The 20,148-nt window shown below is 51.3% G+C and overlaps 1 protein-coding gene across 1 annotated transcript; it reads right to left on the reverse strand.

Moving 5' to 3' along the window:
• Window positions 1-12,244: 12,244 nt before the first annotated feature.
• Window positions 12,245-19,490, reverse strand: LOC103304514 (SLA class II histocompatibility antigen, DQ haplotype C beta chain-like). The gene is made up of 5 exons (XM_054722595.1): window positions 19,316-19,490; window positions 17,771-18,040; window positions 14,172-14,453; window positions 13,636-13,746; window positions 12,245-12,526 (listed from the first exon to the last, which is right to left on the reverse strand). The coding sequence occupies exons 1-5, from the start codon at window positions 19,422-19,424 to the stop codon at window positions 12,513-12,515; spliced, it is 786 nt and encodes a 261-aa protein (XP_054578570.1). The 5' UTR covers window positions 19,425-19,490; the 3' UTR covers window positions 12,245-12,512.
• Window positions 19,491-20,148: the final 658 nt, after the last annotated feature.

Here is a 20,148-nt window from a genome sequence, read left to right on the forward strand (position 1 = left end):
ACTTTTTTAAAAGATAATTGGAAGACAAGGAATCCAAGAAACAGCATATTCAATCCAGGGCATCACTAAAAAGAGATTCATCATAAATGATATTGATAGTGTTAAACAACTTCAACTTTTAGAAATAAGCTATGAACAGACCCCAAGACAATCATTGTTACAGAAGAATATCAATATTTTCAATTTTGACAATATTTTTTATAAGTGCGGGTACCTCAATTTGGCAAGTGGAAGCTTATAGGAGAGGAGGGAGGAAGAGCAGTGATGTCAATACCTTCATCTTCCAAGAAGGCCATACTTAAGGGATGAAGATACAAAAATAAATACATGTAAATTAAAATAGTAACTGAAAGAAGGATGATGTAAGGTGACTCATGATTTAAAGCAGAGTTTTTGAAGTTGGACTACTGTACAGTCCAAAAAAGTCCTCATCCAAATCTTGAGGGAGTTCTGAAGCTTCAAGAGCCCTTCAGAGTTGACCCAAATTAGGGTGAGGCTTGGGACCTCTACAGCCCCACACTGAGCAGTCACCAGAGGAGAGTTCCCCTGGGAAGGGGGCTGAAATTGGTTGAGCAGCCATTCTCACCTAAGGCAACTCTGGAGGAGAGCTGAGAGCTGAGGACTGTCAGCCAGCAACTGAGGGAATAAATCCTTCAGTACTGAAGAGAGGAGACTGGGTGGGTCAGGACAGCATCTCTACAGAAGCACTTGTTCTAGTCGCTGGGAATACATATATTTTGGGGGTGGAATAAAACAAAGTAGTAAATATGTGTTTTTAAATTATCATCTCTTAAATTCCATTAACTCAACTGACTCACCCTATTAACTTATGAATTCTATTCCTTAAGTTAAACATTCCCAGGTAGTCAGGGGCAAGGTTATGTTGCAGTAAGTTATTAACCTGCAGTAGAAATTTAATCTTCATGCCTTAACTGAATAAAGAGGACTCAATTCTACATTCAAGGGAATTGGCTTATGAACTTTCCAACATCTTGTACACTATCACAGGAAGCCAGGAAGGCTGTCAACAACATTAGTTGCTCTAACCACTCACCCTTTAGTTGAGGCATTGTTAGTTGAAGCAGCCTCCACCTCTGTTTATCTTGTATATATTTCTGTTATTTCCTGCCTAAGGTGTTTTCCCCATAGCCTCAATAAAAGGGATAGCAGGGCCAGAGCAGAGGGTAGTTCTCCCACTAGTGTTGGACTACCGCCTGGCCCCCCATATCACCAAATTAAATTTCTTCTAGTCTCTTTTCATTTGTGTGTGGCCCTTCTCCAGAACTCAAACCCTGAACCGGAACCCTGGACCACGTGGGACGTGGAAAGGGGATCCTACATCTGGTGCCTACCGAGGGGCTTCTGGAGGAGAAGGTATTTTTTGCCTAAAAGCGAAGGCAGGAAAAAATTACACTGAAAAAAGGTGTGGAAAATTCACCGGAAAAAGGTGAGGGAAGTTCACCGCACACAAAAGCCCACGGCCAGCTGCAGAGTCGAGAACTGTAAGTAGGGTGGGAACATCTTTTTCAGCCAGGCTAATGGGGAAGAATTAGGTTATAAATATAAAGAAAACTTTATTATTAGAATTTTTGTTTGAATGCTTAAGGAATTAAAAGTTTCAGAAGGTTTTTTATAGTTTTTGTTTGATATTATAGAACATAACCCTTGGTTTCCTGAAGAAGGTACATTAGATCTTGAATGTTTGGCAAAAAGTTGGTCAAAATTTGAAAAAAAGCTCAGCAGTAGGAAAAAACTTACCTCAAAAAACTGTTTCTCCATGGGGAACACAATATTGCATTTGCTAGAGCCTTTTAGAGAGGCTGAGGAGGAACTTCCTCCCCTGGTTCCCTCTGCTCCTCCCAGAGAGGAGTGGGAAGAAAAATTGAAGGAATGGCCTTTATGGCCCCCTCCACCTCCATGTCCTAATCTTGAAACATTTAATTCGCCATCAATAGAATCATCTATACAGAGGGCCATCAGAGAAGGAATGAAGGACATGTCGGTGGAAGAAAGGCTTGCTTTTCCTGTTATACAAGTAGCTGACCCACAGCTCCCAAATCAGATAATAAGACACCATGAAAAAATTGATTTTAAAATGATAAAAGCTTTGCGAGAAAGCGTTGTTCAAAAAGGGTGCAATGGCTCCTTTTACAGGAGAAATCATGAATAATATTTCTGATGCATTCTTAACTCCTTCTGATTGGTATTCTCTGGCTCATGCAACTCTGGATGGAGGAGATTATTTACTATGGAAGGCAGCATATTTGGATAAATGTCAAGAGCTAGCCCGCACAAACGGAGGGCCGAATGCTCAAATAACTTATGAAATGCTGGCAGGACTGGGACAGTATATGGATGTACAAAATCAGCTACATTATGTGCAACAGTCGTATGAGCAAATTAGACTTTGTGGAAGGAAAGCTTGGTGGGCTTTACCAGCAAAGGGGGACCCTCAGGGAGCTTTTAGTAAATGTATGCAGGGACCTACAGAGTCATTTTCTGATTTTGTGGCTCGTCTCACTCGAGCAGTGAGACGACAGATTCAACATGAGGCAGCAGGAGATATTTTAATTCAGCAATTAGCTTATGAAAATGCCAATGCTGACTGTAAGAAATGCCTGACGCCTCTGAGAAGAAATAGTACCATTACAGAGATGATTCAAGTGTGTCAGAATGTGGGATCAGGCACTTTTCAAGCAAATTTACTCGCTGCTGCAGTAACAGGTAGAAATAAGAGGTGTTATAAATGTGGAAAAGGAGGACATTTCCAAAAGGAATGTAGGCAACCGAGAAGGACACAGGGTAGTGCTCTAGGAAGAGGCATAAACATTCTGCCTCCAGGTTTAATCATCTCTCAGTGTCCTAAATGTCAGAAAGGGAACCACTGGGCCAGTTTTTGTAAATCAAAATTTCATAGAAATGGGCAGCTGCTAGATCAAGATAGAGGGCATGGTCAATTGCCGGGAAACGGCCAAAGGGGTACCCCCCAGCCCCGTCATCAATAGGGGAAATCGGCCCTGCAAGGCCCACAGTGGATTCCCTCATCCAAGCAACTCCAGGAAGCACAGGCCTGGATCTTAACAGCACTATAGCAGTCACTTTGACCCCCGATATTGCTTGGCAAGCTATTCCTACAGGAATTTGGGGACCTGTGCCACCGGGAACTTTAGGATTAATCTTAGGGAGGAGTGGAAACACTCTAAAAGGACTAACTGTCCTGCCTGGAGTCATTGATTCAGAGTATGAAGGAGAAGTTAAAGTTATACTAGAATGTAATCATGTTATGCAAATTACTCCAGGACAAAGAATTGCTCAGATACTACTTCTACCTTATGTTCAGCAAGGTGAGGCTATAAATAGGAAAAGAGGAATGCAAGGATTTGCAAGCTCAGACATATATTGGATACATGAAATTAGCAAAACCCATCCTATGATTAATTTAAGAATAGAGGGAAAACAATTTAGGGGTCTAGTGGACACTGGAGTGAATGTTAGTGTTATCAGCAAAGAATTCCGGCCTCCAAGTTAGTCCATGGGAGAACCTATGGGCTCAGTTAAGGGGGTAGGAGTTCCTGATGACACACAACGTAGTGCTGCAGTGTTAAGGTGGCAAGATGAGGAAGGACAGACAGGATGGTTTCAGCCCTACGTCATCTCTGGAATTGCAGTCAACTTATGGGACCGGGATGTTTTAGAAGGTTTACAGGTATGTATTGTTACTGGCAAAGGACAGCAGTTAATGACTCAGATAGCATATCAACCTTTTTAGGAGCGGTCACTGCTCAGTCTCCTCACCCTCATGCTGATCCTATACAATGGAAAGATGATAGACCTGTATGGGTGGATCAGTGGCCATTAACCAAGGAGAAATTAAGTCATATTCCTGAATTAATACAAGAACAAATAGAAGCTAGTCACATAGAGCCTTCCAATAGTCCTTGGAATACGCCCATATTTACAATCCCTAAGAAGGCGACAGGGAGGAACCAAGATGGCGCCATAGGTTAAACACCTAACCTGCAGCCGGGCACAACAATTTCAAAAATACAGCTAGAGGTCAGAACGGACATCGTCCAGAACCACAGGAAAGCTGGTGGACTGAAATGCCCACAGCTGGGGGGAAGGAGAAGGCCAAGGGGACAGTCGGGGGAGCCATAAAAGCCTCAGGTATGGAGAAACAGGCGGAGACACGAGCACGCGCGCCTGCGGGGAGGATGGAGCCGGAGAGGAAGGGGCGGCTGATGGCCTGGCCGGCGTTCACTGGCAGGAAGGAGATAAAGGCTCTGGATTGCCCTGAGCGCCGGCTCCGACTGCACTGAACCCCGTTCCGGGCGAAAACCTGGGAAGCCAGGCGCAGGCTGGGGGAATGAATCTGGGCTGTGGGGCGCAGGCACAGAGGAGCGGCGGAAGGCAGAGCTCCAGAGGCGCGCACAGGAAGGGGCGCAGAGGACGGACTGTTGCCTGAGCCACTGAACTGCCCTAGCGGGAAGGAGACAAGGGCTCCGGACCGTGCTGAACCCCAGTTCCGACTGCACTGAACCCCAGTTCCGGGCGAAACCCTGGGAAGCCAGGCGCATGCTGGGGGAATGAATTTGGCCTGTGGGGCAGAGGCACAGATGAGCGGCGGCTCCAGAGGCGCGCACGGGAGGGCACGCAGAGGACGGACTGTTGCCTGCGCCACTGAATGGCCCTGCTGGGAAGGAGACAAAGGCGCCAGACTGCGCTGAGACCCAGTTCCAACTACATTGAAACCCAGTTCCAGGCGAGAATCTGGGAATCCAGATTCATTAGGGGAGAGACTGGACTGGTTGGCAGCGGGCGAAACTCCAGGGCGCGTTTCTCTCAGAGGTGTTTGCAAGGAATACAGAGGGACACAGACACAGGAGCCTCATGTCTCCTGCACAGCAACTCTTCCTATATAGACAAAGAGGGTCCTCACGGCCAATTGGCCTGGAGGACAATTCCTCCTAGTGACACCAACAACAATCAAGACTTAACTGTAGATACTCACTCAGTTTCGCAACTGCGCCGCCCCCGCAGGCCGCCCGGCCCGGGGCGCTGGGGACGCCGCAGCGGCAGCGGCGCCTGGAGCCTGGCGGCCGCCCAGCGCCCGTCCCCGCCGCGCAGCCCCCGCGCACCTGGTTCCGCGGGCCGCGCGCCCCGCACACCGGACGGAGGCCTGGGCGCCCTCTCCGTGCACCTCCCGGAGGCGCTAGACTTCAGTAGAGTTGACTGAATTGAAGGGACTAAGAAGTACAAATTGGGAAGTTTGAAAAAGATGGCAGCGGAGGTGAAAGGCTGTTCTGTTGCCTCGCACCCAGCGAAATCGGAGGGGATGAGGTGTGGAGGCGCGAGGGTCTGGCTGGTGGCGGGGGAAAGGGGCTTTTGTTACAAACCTAGGGGAGATTAGCTCTCCATCACCCTGAAATCCATCTTCTGGGGACTCGCGGGAGACCCAGATGCCTGCGGGGAGAGGCGGGACTCTTGCGGAGGTGCGCCCAGCAATCAGTGTTTGCTGCGCTGGAGTGCGGAACGAGGGGACTTAGAAACGTGGAAGGCAGAAGGACCAGACTCACAGCCATCGTGGCTCGCCGCACCATGGCCTGTTGGCGCCCTGAGACCCCGCCCCGCCCTGGGACCCGCCCCGCACGTTTTGAAGACCTGCCCCGCAAGTCTTGCAGGCACACCTGCACTCCAAGCAACGGCTTATGCATGTGGGTGGCCTGCCCTCTAGCAGCGGACCAGATGAACTGCTGTTCTAGTCGGACTGCTCCAGGGCCACTCAGACAGGAGGAGGAAACTACAGTTTTTGCTGTAAACCTTGCTGAGTGCCTAAGGCAGTAGCTGATTGGAGACCCAGAAACGAGGGCATCTAGTGATCTGTGGGAGATGACACCAGATTTCAACCACATGCATAAGGGACACATTCAACAGGAATATTCAGTGAGCGCCAAAGCTTTGCTGCACCAAGACCCGGCCCATAAACGTGTCTCCTGCACAGCAACTCTTCCTTTATAGACAAAGAGAGCCCTCCCAGTGACACCAACAACAATCAAGACTTAACTATACAAAGGAGGACCAAGATGGAGGCATAGGGCGGAAGCCTGATTGTTGCCTACCACAACAACTTTGAGACTACGACAGGAGAGCAGAGCAGACACCATCCAAGACCACCATAGGGCTGGCTGAGTGGATGCTCTACAACTAGAATAAAAGAGGGGTATGTGGGATGATGCTGATGCCGGTGACCCAAAGACCACACTTTAAGAACTACGGCTCAGGCGACACAACGGCGGCCTGGAACGTGCTCGGCGCAGTTCCCCCGGCGGTCTCCGGCTGAGGGGACGGCTCCAATGGCAGCCAAGCACGGACAGACGAGCCCCTATGAGACATGGGGTGGGAGACTCCGCGCTTGCTGACCTCCGAGTCCGTCAAGAATCTCAACGCCCCGGAAGCGACCAGGTGCGCATGCTCGGCGACCGGCCACCGATGCGGACCCAAGGGCCGACGCAGCGATGCCAGACTGGCCCACCGCCATGCACCGGGCGCACCAGAGCTTCGCCGAGCCGCCGCCTGACGAGTTCTGCAGCAGCCGTACTGGAGCTCTGGAAGGATGGCCAGGGGAATTGCTGAGGGGGGATTGACCGGCAGGAATTGGGATTGGGAAGACGGGGCCCCGCTGAGACCCGGGTGCGGGCGGGGTTGCGCGCCTCTGGGCTTGGGTGTGGTCACACGCCTCTGGGTATAAGTGAGGCCTCACATCCCTGGGTCTAGGTGAGGCCACGTTCCCCTGGGTCCAGGTGAGGCCATGTGCCCCTGGACCCGGATGACGCTGGATCCCGTGCCCGGGCGAGGCCAAGCGCCCCTGGGTCTGGGGGAGGCTGCACTCCCCTGGGTCCGAGTGAGGCCAGATGTCCCTAGATCCAGTTGAGGCCTCGCACACCTAGGCCCGGGTGAGGCCACGTACCCCTGGGTCTGGGAGAGCCCACACACCCCTGGGTCGAGGTGAGACCATGTGTCCCTGGATCCGGGTGAGGCCTCGTGCACCTGGGCCCAGGTGAAACCACGTGCCCCTGGGTCTGGGAGAGGCTAAGCGTCCCTGGGTCCGGGTGAGACCATGTGTCCCTGGATCCGGGTGAGGCATTGTGCACCTAGGCCCGGGTGAGGCCACGTGCCCCTGGGACTAGGAGAGGCCAAGCGTTCCTGGATCCGGGTGAGACCATGTGTCCCTGGATCCGGGTGAGGCCTCGTGCACCTAGGCCCGGGTGAGGCCACGTGCCCCTGGGTCTGGGAGAGGCCAAGCGCCCCTGGGTCCGGGAGAGACCATGTGTCCCTGGATCCAGGTGAGGCCTTGTGCAACTAAGCCCAGGTGAGGCCACGTGCCCCTGGGTCTGGGAGAGGCCAAGCGTCCCTGGGCACGGGTGAAGCCAGATCCTGGGTCCGGGTGAGGCCGTGTGCCCCTGGATCCATCCGGGTGAGGCTGGGTCCCAGGCCTGGGTGAGGCCACGCGCCCCTTGGGTATGGGTGACGCCACGTGCCCCTTAGTCCGGGTGACGCCGTGCCCCTGGGTCCGGCCGAGACCAAACCAGAGGGAGTTGAACCTCCGTTACTACCATTTGTCCACCATTCAGAGCTGAGGGGTCAGTGCTGACATGTACACATAAGGAACTGCTGGACATTGAAATTGGGTCTCAAAACAACTGTTGGTCCAGGGGGAAGCTCGCTACAGACTGATTCATTTGCCTGTCAGCATAACTATTATTGCTCGTCTCACATTCAGTTCTTATAAGTATATATCTAGTGACATATGATCTCGCTCATCTAGGGGAAATGATGAACAACATAGACTGAGGAACAAGAACAGAACCAGAAGCAAGGAGGCATCGATTGGACTATCGGGCCTCAGAGGGAGGATAGGGGAGGGGAGGGGGAGGGTGAGGGGAGGGGGAGAGTTCAACCAAAGGACCTGTATGCATGCATATAAGCCTATCCAACGGTTAAGTTCAACAGGGGGTTGGGGCATGCGTGGGGAGAGGGGTGGGATGGGAATGGGGGGATGAGGACAAATATGTGACACCTTAATCAATAAAGAAATTTAAAAAAAAAAAAGAAGGCGACAGGAAAATGGCAATTGTTACATGATCTTAGAGCAGTTAATGCTACTATGCATACCATGGGAGCTTTGCAACCTGGACTCCCAGCGCCTTCACAAATCCCTTTAAATTGGCCTCTCATAGTAGTAGATCTTAACCTTTTGCACTCGGATGTCGAGTGTGACTCGACACAGTTAGCATTAAATCCCGAGTAGAAGAAAAAAGCAAGTGAGTGCAATGGGTTAAAGATTGTTTTTTCACCATTCCCTTGGCACCTTGAGATAAACCGAGATTTGCATTTTCAGTGCCATCTATTAATAATATAGAACCCATGAAAAGATTCCTCAAGGAAGGAACAACCTAAGACAGGCACAGTCGAAGAGGGGCCATCAGGAGAGAACTTGGAGATCAACAAAGGTGTGGCACAGACCCTCACCCCCTCCTTCTGAGGGAGGTCTCCTGCCCCATGACTGCTTCGCTCTTCCCGTGCCCAGCTCAGATAGGGACTCAGGGAACAGACAGAGACTTGGCCCAGCTCAGATTGGGACCCAGGCAACAGAGAGTTGGCCAATGGCAGCTGCCCTATATCTAAATCCAGCCTAACACCAGGAATGCTCAGGGCTTTCTCAAGGATGCAAAATAACCCTTTCCTTTAATATTTACAGGGTAAACTAAGATTGTTGTTAGAGTATTAAATTTTGACAGTAAAATAGTCAAGTTTTCAGGTTAATTTAAATTGGCTAAATGAAATAAGTGAATATTCAAGAAAATTTAATTGTACAAAAAGCTGTTCCTATAGTATTAACTAAAATTTCTATTGGTAGTTCATTTCATGGTAAAATTGCTTAACATGTAATGAAACTAAAAGCAGTCATATTTTTGTGCAAAAAATTAAAACTTAAAGTGATCAAGACTGCATTATAAAAATTTTCCAAAAGCCTCCTAATAATTAAATTAAAAAAAAGGGGGATAGTGGAAAAATATTATGTAAGGAAAAATATCCAGAAAAATTTTTTACTTTGAAAACTAATTTTCATTTGTAATACTAAGAGCAGGACACCTATGAAAAAACACACATGGTGTCAGAATAAGCCAAAGGAAAATCATTTGGGCAAAAAATGAAAAAGATCCCAAGTCAAATTTATAGAAAGGATTGCTTTACTAACTTTTGGTCGAGAATATGTTTGTATATTTTCAGAAAACAACTCCACGACCATGTGGATTCCTGCAACAGAGAGGAATTGACAGGAATGCTCCAGCCATGAAGACAAGAGGAAAAATAATCCAGAGATGGAAGATGCTGACGACGCCTTGCCATGCTAGCAGTCAACAGCTGTGCATCGCTGCAGATTGCCCAGGACCAAACCAGAGGTCGGACCTGCATTACCACCATCTGTCCACCATCCAGACACCATTGCTGACATGTTCTCAAAAAACTGTTGGACATTGAAACTGGGACTCAAAAACTGTTGGCCAAGAAACTTACTGCAGACTGATTTCATTTGACTCTCAGCATAGCCATTGTTGCTTGTCTCATTTTTTGTTCTTATATGTTTATTTCTGGTCTGCAGATGCAAGATTTTTTAAAGGAAAAAAAGTGGGGGAGATGCCAGAAACCAATCACTGTTTCACTAATAGAGAGATGTGGACAGGAAGCCAGGAAGGCTGTCAACAACATTAATTGCTCTAACCACTCACCCTTTAGTTGAGGCATTGTTAGTTGAAGCAGCCTCCACCTCTGTTTATCTTGTGTATATTTCTGTTATTCCCTGCCTAAGGTGTTTTCCCCATAGCCTCAATAAAAGGGATAGCAGGGCCAGAGCAGAGGGTAGTTCTCGGACTACCGCCTGGCCCTCCATATCGCCAAATTAAATTTCTTCTAGTCTCTTTTCATTTGTGTGTGGCCCTTCTCCAGAACTCAAACCCTGAACCGGAACCCTGGACCACGTGGGACGTGGAAAGGGGATCCTACAATGTACTATTATTTTGATTAAATTATTAGTTAAAGATTATATTACCCAATGAAATTTGGATGCAAAAAAAAAAAAAAAGAAAAATATTTGTTGCTATGAAGCTGTCACTGGAAGGGAAGAAGACTCTGACCCTGTCATTAAAAGGAATCTCCCAGCATGGGACCAGTGTGACAGTGTGAAACCATAAGAATGCCCTAGAAGATACTCGACCAATTACCCTTATAAGGGGGCTTATGTTTCAATTAGAAAAGTCAGATCTCAATGTCTGCCTAAACTCTGGGCCAGGTTCAGTATCCAGCCCAGCCTCTTGTCTTTGCAGAATCAAAACCAAGTGTTACATATAGAGAATAAGGGCTCTCTAGAAACCCACACAAGTGCTCCCCATTTCCCTAAGTGTCACCCCTCTTGACTCCTTTGGTAAATGACAATGTCCATCCTGAGAAGACGACAAAACCAGCACAAAACCTCTGACCACTCAGCACCTTGTTCTGGGAAGATTCAGACTATGACCTTGGGGAGCAGAGTCCTCCTGAGTGTACTTGCCCACACCGTCACAGTGCCCATGTCTGGTGACCAGCATTACCACCGGGGGTACAGAAGACAATGGCCCCAAGAAAGCCTTGTTCTCCATTCTGACTTCATCCAGAGAGGGAAGGAGCTACCATTGGCTCCTCAGGCCCAGTGAGTGGGTGAGGGAGCAGGGAGGAGGGGATGCCTTCCATTACCTCAAAGACAAGCTCTCAGCCACCTGGCCGTATAACAAACCAGAGACTGAGATGGAGACCAGCTTTCTGTGCTGGCCCACGTGAAGGGAGCCTCCGTGTGCAGGGACCTCTTTAACACCTGGGAAGAGAATATCAACAGGAATCAACAGGTCACTATATCCACGGGCAAGGAAAGCTCTATCCTTGGAGAATTCCAGCTCAGCAGTGCCATCAGGTGACTAGGCAGGAGACAAGGGGTGAGATGGGTGTGAGTCAGCACTTTCAGCAATGCGCCCGAGGAGCAGAGGAAACTCTGCCACTCATCTCCGGGGTCCACAGAAACACACTGCCCCGTATGCCACTCCACGGTGATGGGGTTGGAGATTGGGGTGCTGCACATGGGGGGTGTGGACACCTTCACACTGGGCAGTCATTACAGCATCACCAAGATCTGGAAGGTCCAGTCTATGTTCCTACCAAAGGAGGTGAACACAAGACTGTCTGCATCCATGTACATGATGATGCTTTTGAGAGGTGTGCATGTTACTAAGGGGTGGTCAACCAGAATCTTTCCTAAAATTGTTCAAACTTTGGTAAACACTCTAGAAATACACAACAGAGACAGGCAGTCACACACATACACAGAAACAAAGATAAGTTGTGTGGTGATAAGAAAGATGCAAAAAGTAGAGATGCAAAAAGAAACACAGAGAAGTCAAGAGATGCAGGTAAATGGTGGCAGAGGTACAGCTAGAAATAGAGACAGGGATGCAATGAAAGAGTGAGAGACACAGGGATGCAGAGACAGACAGAAAAAGATGCAGAGAGACACACTGGAAAAATATACAGGAACACAGAGAGATACAGGAAAAGAGAAAGGTGCGCAGATAGAGTTATAACAGAAAGAGGAGAGGACAAGACCTCATTGAATACCTGGATCCAGTCTCTTCTGAAATCAGCTGGACCCCAGGCTTCACTGTCACATGAGCAAACTAAACTTTCAATCATTTGGAACCAAGAATATTTCTTTTATTGCTGGTTTTACTTTTCCAAAATAAAAACTGACCTTGATCAATGTGACTTGCCCAGACATCTGAGACATCAGTTTGGTTCTTGGAGACAAGAGGGGCCACTGTACCTGGGCCCAGGTAATCTCACCTTGCTGACATACACTCTACCCACCAGGCTGGAAGAGAGGCTAGCACATCCTAAGGCCACTGCACTGAACATCAATACCAAAGAGCCAGGAAGGAGGACGATTGAATTGTTCCCTCTGCCTGCTTCTATCACAGCACCCCAAGATGCTCTAGTCTCCCTCAAGGAGCAAAACAGGTTCCTTCCATTCTGCAGTGGCTTCCTGCCTCCACCAGTTAAGAAGGCTCAGGATACAAATAACATGTTTAATTGTGATAAAAACTCTGGAGTCAGGTAAAGGCTTTAATGTGCTTCTCTTGACAGTGGTGGTGGTGGTGGGGGGGGGGGGGAGTTAGTAGGGGAGGAGGAACAAAAGAAAAATGCCTTGGGGGCCTTGAGTACATTCAGCTGGAGCCCACAGGACAGACTCCCAGATCACAGCTGCCTCGAGGGTGGGTCACAGGAGATGCCTGGCCTACTGCATCAGAGTCACTGGGATTCTGATCTCAGAGGAGCAGGCTCACAGGCAGCTGGGAATTCTGTGCGAGGACAACAAGCAGGCATTTCAGAAGAAACACAGCAGATCCCAGTCAAAGCGCCCTCAGGAGTCAGCGCAGGAGCCCTGTAGGAGAGAGAGTGGTCAGCACCCGGCACCTGGGGACACACCCTGTCCCCTCCTCTCAGGGCCCTGCAGCATCAGGTAAAGCTGAGGTCTGGGCATAAGGTCATCACCTCCCCGAGTATCGGTATCGGGTAAAATCAGCTAAAGAGGACACGAACTTCAGCCTCACGCAGACATGCAGGAGGCGGGGAACAGCTGTTATCTGGGGGATATGAGCATCTCATCTTTTAGCAAATTTATTGATAACTAACCATCCTTCTACCACTAGGAGTCACTTATAAATGCCCACAGGCAGGAGCCACCAGCATGTGACACAAAGTGGGCATCACCCCCGTGCCTACCACCCAAGACGTGGCTCTGGCTCCACGTTTCACAGAAAGATTCACCAAAGTTAAACCCGGGTTCTGGGTAACAAGCCCAGAGCTTCCTTCAGAAACTGGGCGAGCTTCTCCCCGAATCCTGATCCCCTGGCAGGGAATAGGCCATGAACTGCCACCTTTGTGACCAGGTACACTCACCTCCCACCCCTCCCTCTTTTTCCTGTCCTCACACCCCCTCCATCCTCCCCTCCTCCATTAAATCAGAGCACAGACAGTACCTGGGGTGGAGGCCCAGGAGATCCTACAAAAGGACTTTACACAGAGACAGGTCTCATCACACAGACAGTCCCTCTCCCGCCCACAGGAAATGAGAGAAGCAACTTAATTGGAAATCTATGTCCCCCCTACCCATCAGCCACAAGGCCTTACCCCTAAGCTATGATCCCCCAAATGAGTGAACCTGTCACTAGGAGGAAGGGAAGCCAATGCGCTGACTTTCTTAAAGAAGCAGCTTCTGGAAAGGGGCCAGCGAGACAGTGATGAGCTCTCAGCCCCAGGACACTCACGACAGACATGCCTGTGGCAGGGCTGCCTTTCAACCAGTAAAATCCAGTCCAAAGCCTCACCCAGCTGTCTGTCTCCTCCCACCACCAGCCCAGCTGTCTGTCTCCTCCCAACACCAGCCTGGCCACCTGCCTTCCAGGTCAGGAGGTGAATTGCACCTAGAAGCAGAGGCCCCTCAACAGAGGGTCTGGGCACAGCCTATCTTCCCGTTTCCCAGGTGCTCACCCTTCTGTTTCCTGTGACGGATGACAAGGCTCAGCCCCAGGAAGATCAGCCCCAGCACGAAGCCCCCGACGCCACTCAGCATCTTGCTCTGGGCGGATCCAGACTGCGCCCCTGGGGAGCAGAGCCTGGGTGTCAGCTTCTGTCCCCAAACCCACAGGGGCCCTTTGGGAGCCTCCACCCCTGGGGTGGGACCAGCCAGTAAACCCTTGGACACTGTGGGTGGTGACAGGGGGGAGTGGGTCCTGCTCCTTCACACACATCCTAACCTTGGACCCCACGCCCTGTCACCAGCCGCCACAGTCAGCCCTCCAGAGTTCCCAGGCTGGGGTCATGGTGTAGAGTGACCTCCCTAGTGTCTGGAAACACAATGAGATCAGGAACCTTCTGATGCCCCTGCCACGGATCGAGAGGGCCTAGCGTCCTGTGATGTCCACTCAGCAGTGACATCAGGGGTAGGGATGCGATGGGACAGCCAGGGGCCGCTGTTTGCCCTCTGTCTGTGGGGCCCAGGGTGCAGGGAAGAAACTGCCCCTTACGCCACTCCACTGTGATGGGGCTCTGGCGGCTGGGATGCTCCACGCGGCAGGTGTAGACATCTCCTCGCTGGGGGGTCATTTCCAGCATCACCAGGACCTGGTAGGTCCAGTCCCCGTTCCATATCAGGGGGGTGGACACGATGCCAGCTGTCTCCTCCTGGTCGTTCCGGAACCACCGGACTTGGATGTGGGCTGGATAGAAATCCGTCACCGAGCAGACCAGCATGTTGTGGTGGGTCAGGGCCTCTGTCTTGGCTGGGGAGATGGTCACTGTAGGCTCCACTGGGAGGGGAGGGTAACAGACAGGAAAAGACAGAGTGAGATGTGACCCATGGGGAGGGTCCTCCCTGAACCAGCGGGAAAGATGCCTAGATTCAGAAGACCCGAGGTGGGCCACTTGATTAGCTCAAGTAAACAAGCTCAGGATCAAGAGCTAACCGCAATCATTTTATGGGAGTTATTCTGTTAACAATTAATAAAAATGAAGCCCTTTAAATGTTTAAATTGCTGTGTTATACAGGCCACTATTCACAATGTTTTTAAATAAAGATGATAAACCCGGACTTCTTTTCCCTCCACCTTGACGGTGACCCTGGGGATCAGCTTAGCGATTCACACCAGGGCAGTGACCCTGTTTCCTGTTGGTCCCACAGCTCCTCACAGTGGAGAAAATACATCAGTTTGAGTCTCAGGGGCATGAGACCATCAGCACTGGTCACGGCTCCAGGAACAGTAACACGGACTGAGAATTGGGAACATTACAGACAGTTCTATGTCCAACAGAGCAGGACAGCAGCCATTCTGTGGCAAACTCCCATTAAATTGTGTTATCCTACCTAATAATAGACAAATATGCAAATTGACCATACCTCCACTATGCTCAAGCCACGCCCACCAGCCAACCAGGACGAGTATGCAAATAAACCCAACCAAGATGGCTACAGCCACAGAGAGCAAGGTTTCCCAGGCAACAGAGTGAAACAAGCTTTCTGCATGCCCTTGACAGGCCTAAGACTCCACTCAAGCTACAAAGTTTCAATTATAGAAGGTAAACAAATTCAAACAGAATGGCGGCAGCCACGGAGCTGGAGAGACCAGGCCAGTGTTGCCCGAGGTAACGGAGAAAGCAAAGCTTTCCTCGAACCCTGGCCAGGCTCAGGCCACCGCTTAAGGCTACAAAGTTTCAATTATAGAAGGTGAATTAACTCAAACAGAAATGGCTGCCAGCTGTGGAGCATGCAGGAGGCTTGGCTCCACTCCAGGCTACAAAGTTTCAATTGTAGAAGGTAAATAAATTCCAGATACCAGGGCATCCACTTGGGTCGCCAGGGGGCGTGGCCAACCTGCAAACCACCACAGGCCCCTTTCTCAGGCTGCCCCACACCCCAAGGGAACCCCCACCCTTATCTGGGACACCCTTCAGGGCAAACCAGCTAGCCCCCACTCCTGCACCAGGCCTCTATCCTATCTAATAAAAGAGTAATATGCAGATTGACCATCACTCCAACACACAATATGGCTTCCCCCATGTGGTCAAAGATCCTGCCCCCATGTGGACACAAGATGGCCACCACAAGATGGCCAGCAGGGAAGGGCAGTTGGGAGGCACCTGGCCTGCAAGGGAGGGCAGTTGAAGGCAATCAACCCTGCAGGGGAGGGCAGTTAGTGGTGACCGGGCTGGCAGAGGAGGGAAGTTGGGGGTAAACAGGCTGGCAGGGGAGCAGTTAGGCATCAATCAGGCTGGCAGCGGAGTGGTTAGAGGGTGACCAGGCTGGCAGGCAGAAGCGGTTAGGGGCAATCAGGAAGGCAGGCGGGCAAGCAGTTGGGAGCCAGCAGTCCTGGATTGTGAGAGGGATATCCAACTGCCCATTTAAATGGGCATATCCAACTGCTCACTAAATGGGCAGTCGGACATCCCTCAAGGGGTCCCAGATTGGAGAGGGTACAGGCTTGGCTGAGGGACACCCCCCCCAACTGTGCATGAATTTTGTGCACCGGGCCTCTAGTCTATAATAATAAAATCGTAATATGCTAATCAAACCGGACAGCCAAACAAACTTCCTGACGAAGCCGGGGCTGCGAGGGCCAAGCCCCTTGCATGAATTTTGTGCATCGGGCCTCTGGCTAAATAATAAACTTAATGTCCACGTCATATATGCTACCTATGTTTTATCCATTTACTGATTCATTTATTCATTCATTCAACAAATATATATTCCACAAGCACTAGGAAAAGAAAGATAAACAACAGACCGTGGTCCCTGCCCTTATAGAACTTGCAATCTAGTAACAGAGACAAAAAAATAAATTTTATTTCAAAAGTTTGTAATTTTTGAAGGAAAAGAGAACTTTGAAAACATGTAACACTGATAGACATCATGCTTGCCCACGTTTCCATTCCTTCATCTTCTGTTTATTACGTACCAATATTAGCATATTAAAGTGGTCATGCTAACTCCTAGCACACAAGTAGTTGTGAAATTAAGTAGCATTATACAGAGGGTATTTGGTAAGGTGATTGTCAAGAAATAGATGCTCATTAAATTTAATAGCATCAATTTATTTACTTCAAAACTTCAGCTCTACTGCACTATTTGTTGAACTTTCTAAGAAATAAAAATTCTGCCTTACGAACCGCTGAAGTGTTGTTTTGCTTTTTAGTAAACACTGTTTTCCTCAGACTTTGCATTCACAAATTCTAAATTAAGATCCAAGTTTACTGCATTAAGAAAAATAGCACAAAACAAGTAGTAAAGTCCGTTTTAAGGCTGTACTTGCCCTTCTGTTTTCTACTGCGCTCAGTGCGGCAGCTGAGAACGTGCTCCTTAGTCTCAAAAGGCTGAGTGAGCTCACTGCGCCAGGGAATGTGTGGGCAGAGGCCGGAAACAGACCTGGCAGTCGCTGCTAAAGAGGTGCAGGACTAGGGACAGACATTTAGGAAAACAGAATTCACAGGAATAATAATTTGACACCCAAGAGCCAAAACACTTCGTCACGACGGTGATATATTGCACGTGTGCGCGGGCCCTGGAGGCAGCGTGGAGCCCCGAACCCACAGGCCGTGAAACTGGAGGTGGGCCTTGCTGCCGGCTCACAGCAGCGCAGGAGCGGGAGACGCAGGAGAGGGGGAGGGGAGGGGAGGGAGGGGAGCACTAGGACACAGGGCGCAGGGCACGGGGACACTGGACACAGGGACATAGAGACATGGGGCACAGGGACACTGGGAACAGGGCACAGGGGCACGGGGAGACAGGGATATGGGGCACAGGGACATGGGGACACAGAGCACAGGGACACAGGGCACAGAGACATGGGGACATGGGGCACAGGGACACGGGGCACAGGGACAGCTCTGGCAAAGTGAGAGACAAGGAGGCACACACCTGCGGAGGGAGGTGCAGAATGGGTGGAAAGAGGGGCAGATGCTGCGGGCCCACTGGGAGGGCTCCCGGGAACATGACCGGCTGAGGGGTCTGTGCCGGTGGTGCCTTTGGACCCCCTCAGTCCCGCCCCCGCCCCCCCTCCCCACCATGGCTGAGCTTGGGTCCCAGAGGCCCCCAGGAGACTGGTTGGGCCGCGGGGGGCCAGGCAGGGCTCACCTCGCCGCTGGAGGGTGGTGGCGGCCTCAATCTGGTAGTTGTGTCTGCACACCCTGTCCACCCCGGCCCGCTTCTGCTCCAGGATGTCCTTCTGGCTGTTGAAGTACTCGGCGTCCGGCCGCCCCAGCGGGGTCAGCGCGCGGAACTCCCCCACGTCGCTGTCGAAGCGCACGATCTCCTCCAGGTTGTAGATGTAGCTCATCACCTCCCGCACGCGCTCCGTCCCGTTGGTGAAGTAGCAGAGGGCCTTATACTGGAGCACGAAGTCCCCTGCGGGGAGCCGCCTGTCAAGCCTCCACCCAGGGCCAAGGAAGGGGACCTTCCTCCACTGAGACCTGCAGCCCCGCCCCCGCCCTGCTTTGACCTCTGGAACTGCCCCCCCCCCTCCCCTAGGGAGGGGAAGGAGGGGACAGAGTCTCCAGGACGCCCTGGGGCCTGGATCCCGCCTGAGCCTGACACCCGCTGGGAGGGCGGTCCCAGACTTCACATCCCCGCCCCTCCTCAGGGCGGTCAGGACGCCCCTGTGAGGTCCCCTTTCCAGGGAATCCGGGAACCTCAGAGACCAGCGTCCCCACAGGCTGAGAGTCCAGGGAGCAATGACAGAAAGCCTGGAACCCAGCGTCCTCCTCCCACAGGCTCGCTCTCGCCCCTCCTCCCTGGCACAGAGCCTTCCCCCCACTCAGTGAGATCCAAGGGACCCGCGTCTCCCATCCCCCCCACCCTCCACCCTCCCACCTTCGAACCCCCCCAACCTCACCTGCCCCCACCCCCCATCCCCCCAGGAGGCTCATCATGGAAAGCGCACAGGCTCCCGAGTCAGACCAGCTGGATCCCAGGAGGCTGTGCCAGTGGCCAGCGTGGACGGCTGCCCAGAGCACCCAGAGCATAAAGGTGATTGTGGAGAGACCAGGACACCTACACTGGGGCGGCAGGAGACTGACAGCGTTTACATGGAGACAGAACCCTGTCTGAAATAAATGGCTTCTCAGCATGCCATCCCCTCTTCACTTCCCCTTTCTCCTCAGTCCAGTCCTCCATCAACTCAAGACTCAATCCCCCACTCCCTGTGGGACCCTAAGTCCCTGGCAGGAGGCTGAGCCCTGCCTGTGGCTCCAGCTCAGCTGCCCAGATGCCAGGGTTTGCTGCCAGCCCTCCCCTCAGGCACAGGGACAGGGAACCCTTTCCCCCAAACCTGACCCCACAGACCTCCCCACACGTTTCCCCAACCAGAGCCCCTTAGTCTTCAGTCCAGACAAGGTCCTGGGACAAGCCCTGCTGTCTCTTCTTTGGAGAAACTCTTTTCTTCAAAAATAACCGTTTTCCTGTCACTGGAAGTGGCCAGTCTCCGCCCTCCCATTGGTCATCCCCAGGCTGGAGCCCCTGAGGTGGCATGTCCTCGCCTTGTCACCAGAAGGCGGACATGAGAAGGTAGCAGCTCCCTTTCCCAAAGAGGAAATGGGTGATCACAGACATAGCCACCCCTCCCCCAGCCCAGGGTCCCCCAGAGCCCACCCCGGGCTGATGGGGCAGCTGCCCTGCACTCACCTGGAGAGTCTCTGCCCTCAGCCACTGGGGCCCTCAGCGCCACCAGCCACACCATCACAGCTGCTGCCCAGGGGCCTCCGGGGGGCCGCAGAGCCGGCTTCCCAGACATGATGGAGCACAAAGGAAGAAGTAAGGGGAGAGAGCCCGGCTCCTCCTGATGACTGATGTAGCCACTTCAGAGAATAAAAACCTGAGAGCTGCCACTCAAGGTCAGACTGGAGAGTCCCCAGGAAAGGAGCCAATCAGCACTGGAGCTGACCCGCCTCATCTGTCTCCGGGCAGATGCTTTCTCTGGAGGTGCTTCAGCCAGTGCCTGGAACCCAGCCTGCATCTCATTGCTCTGGGTGAACATTTGAAGACTTTCTCTCAGTTATAGAAGGTGAATGCCTTAGGGGTTTAGAGAACCAAGAGAGAAAGGTGACTCAAGAGTGGACATCTTTGTGATATTCAGTTAAAACCTATTGTCTTGCCGAAACCGGTTTGGCTCAGTGGATAGAGCGTAGGCCTAAGAGGTTCCAGGTTTGATTATGGTCAAGGGCATGTACCTTGGTTGCGGGCACATCCCCAGTAGGGAGTGTGCAGGAGGCAGCTGATAGATGTTTCTCCCTCATCGATGTTTCTAGCTCTCTATCCCTCTCCCTTCCTCTCTGTAAAAAATCAATAAAATATATTAAAAAAAAAAAAAAAAAAAAACACCTATTGTCCTTACACCTGAGATGCTCAGGAGGGAAATAAGCGGGGATCGTGTACCAGGGAGAGAAAATCATTGTCAGGGAGATGCTCCCTTCATTGTCTTAAACACTCCGGAGCCTGAAGTCCTGGTGGGAAGAGCA

This window comes from Eptesicus fuscus, chromosome 10 (assembly GCF_027574615.1).
Source record: "Eptesicus fuscus isolate TK198812 chromosome 10, DD_ASM_mEF_20220401, whole genome shotgun sequence".
Lineage (NCBI taxonomy): Eukaryota > Metazoa > Chordata > Mammalia > Chiroptera > Vespertilionidae > Eptesicus > Eptesicus fuscus.

Coding starts and splice junctions, on each gene's coding strand:
- LOC103304514 (XM_054722595.1), bottom strand. CDS start 19,424: ATGTCTGGGAAGCCGGCTCTGCGGCCCCCCGGAGGCCCCTGGGCAGCA. Junction 18,041..19,315: donor TGAGGGCAGAGACTCTCCAG/GTGAGTGCAGGG, acceptor GGCTCCCCGCAG/GGGACTTCGTGCTCCAGTAT. Junction 14,454..17,770: donor CACCACCCTCCAGCGGCGAG/GTGAGCCCTGCC, acceptor CTCCCCTCCCAG/TGGAGCCTACAGTGACCATC.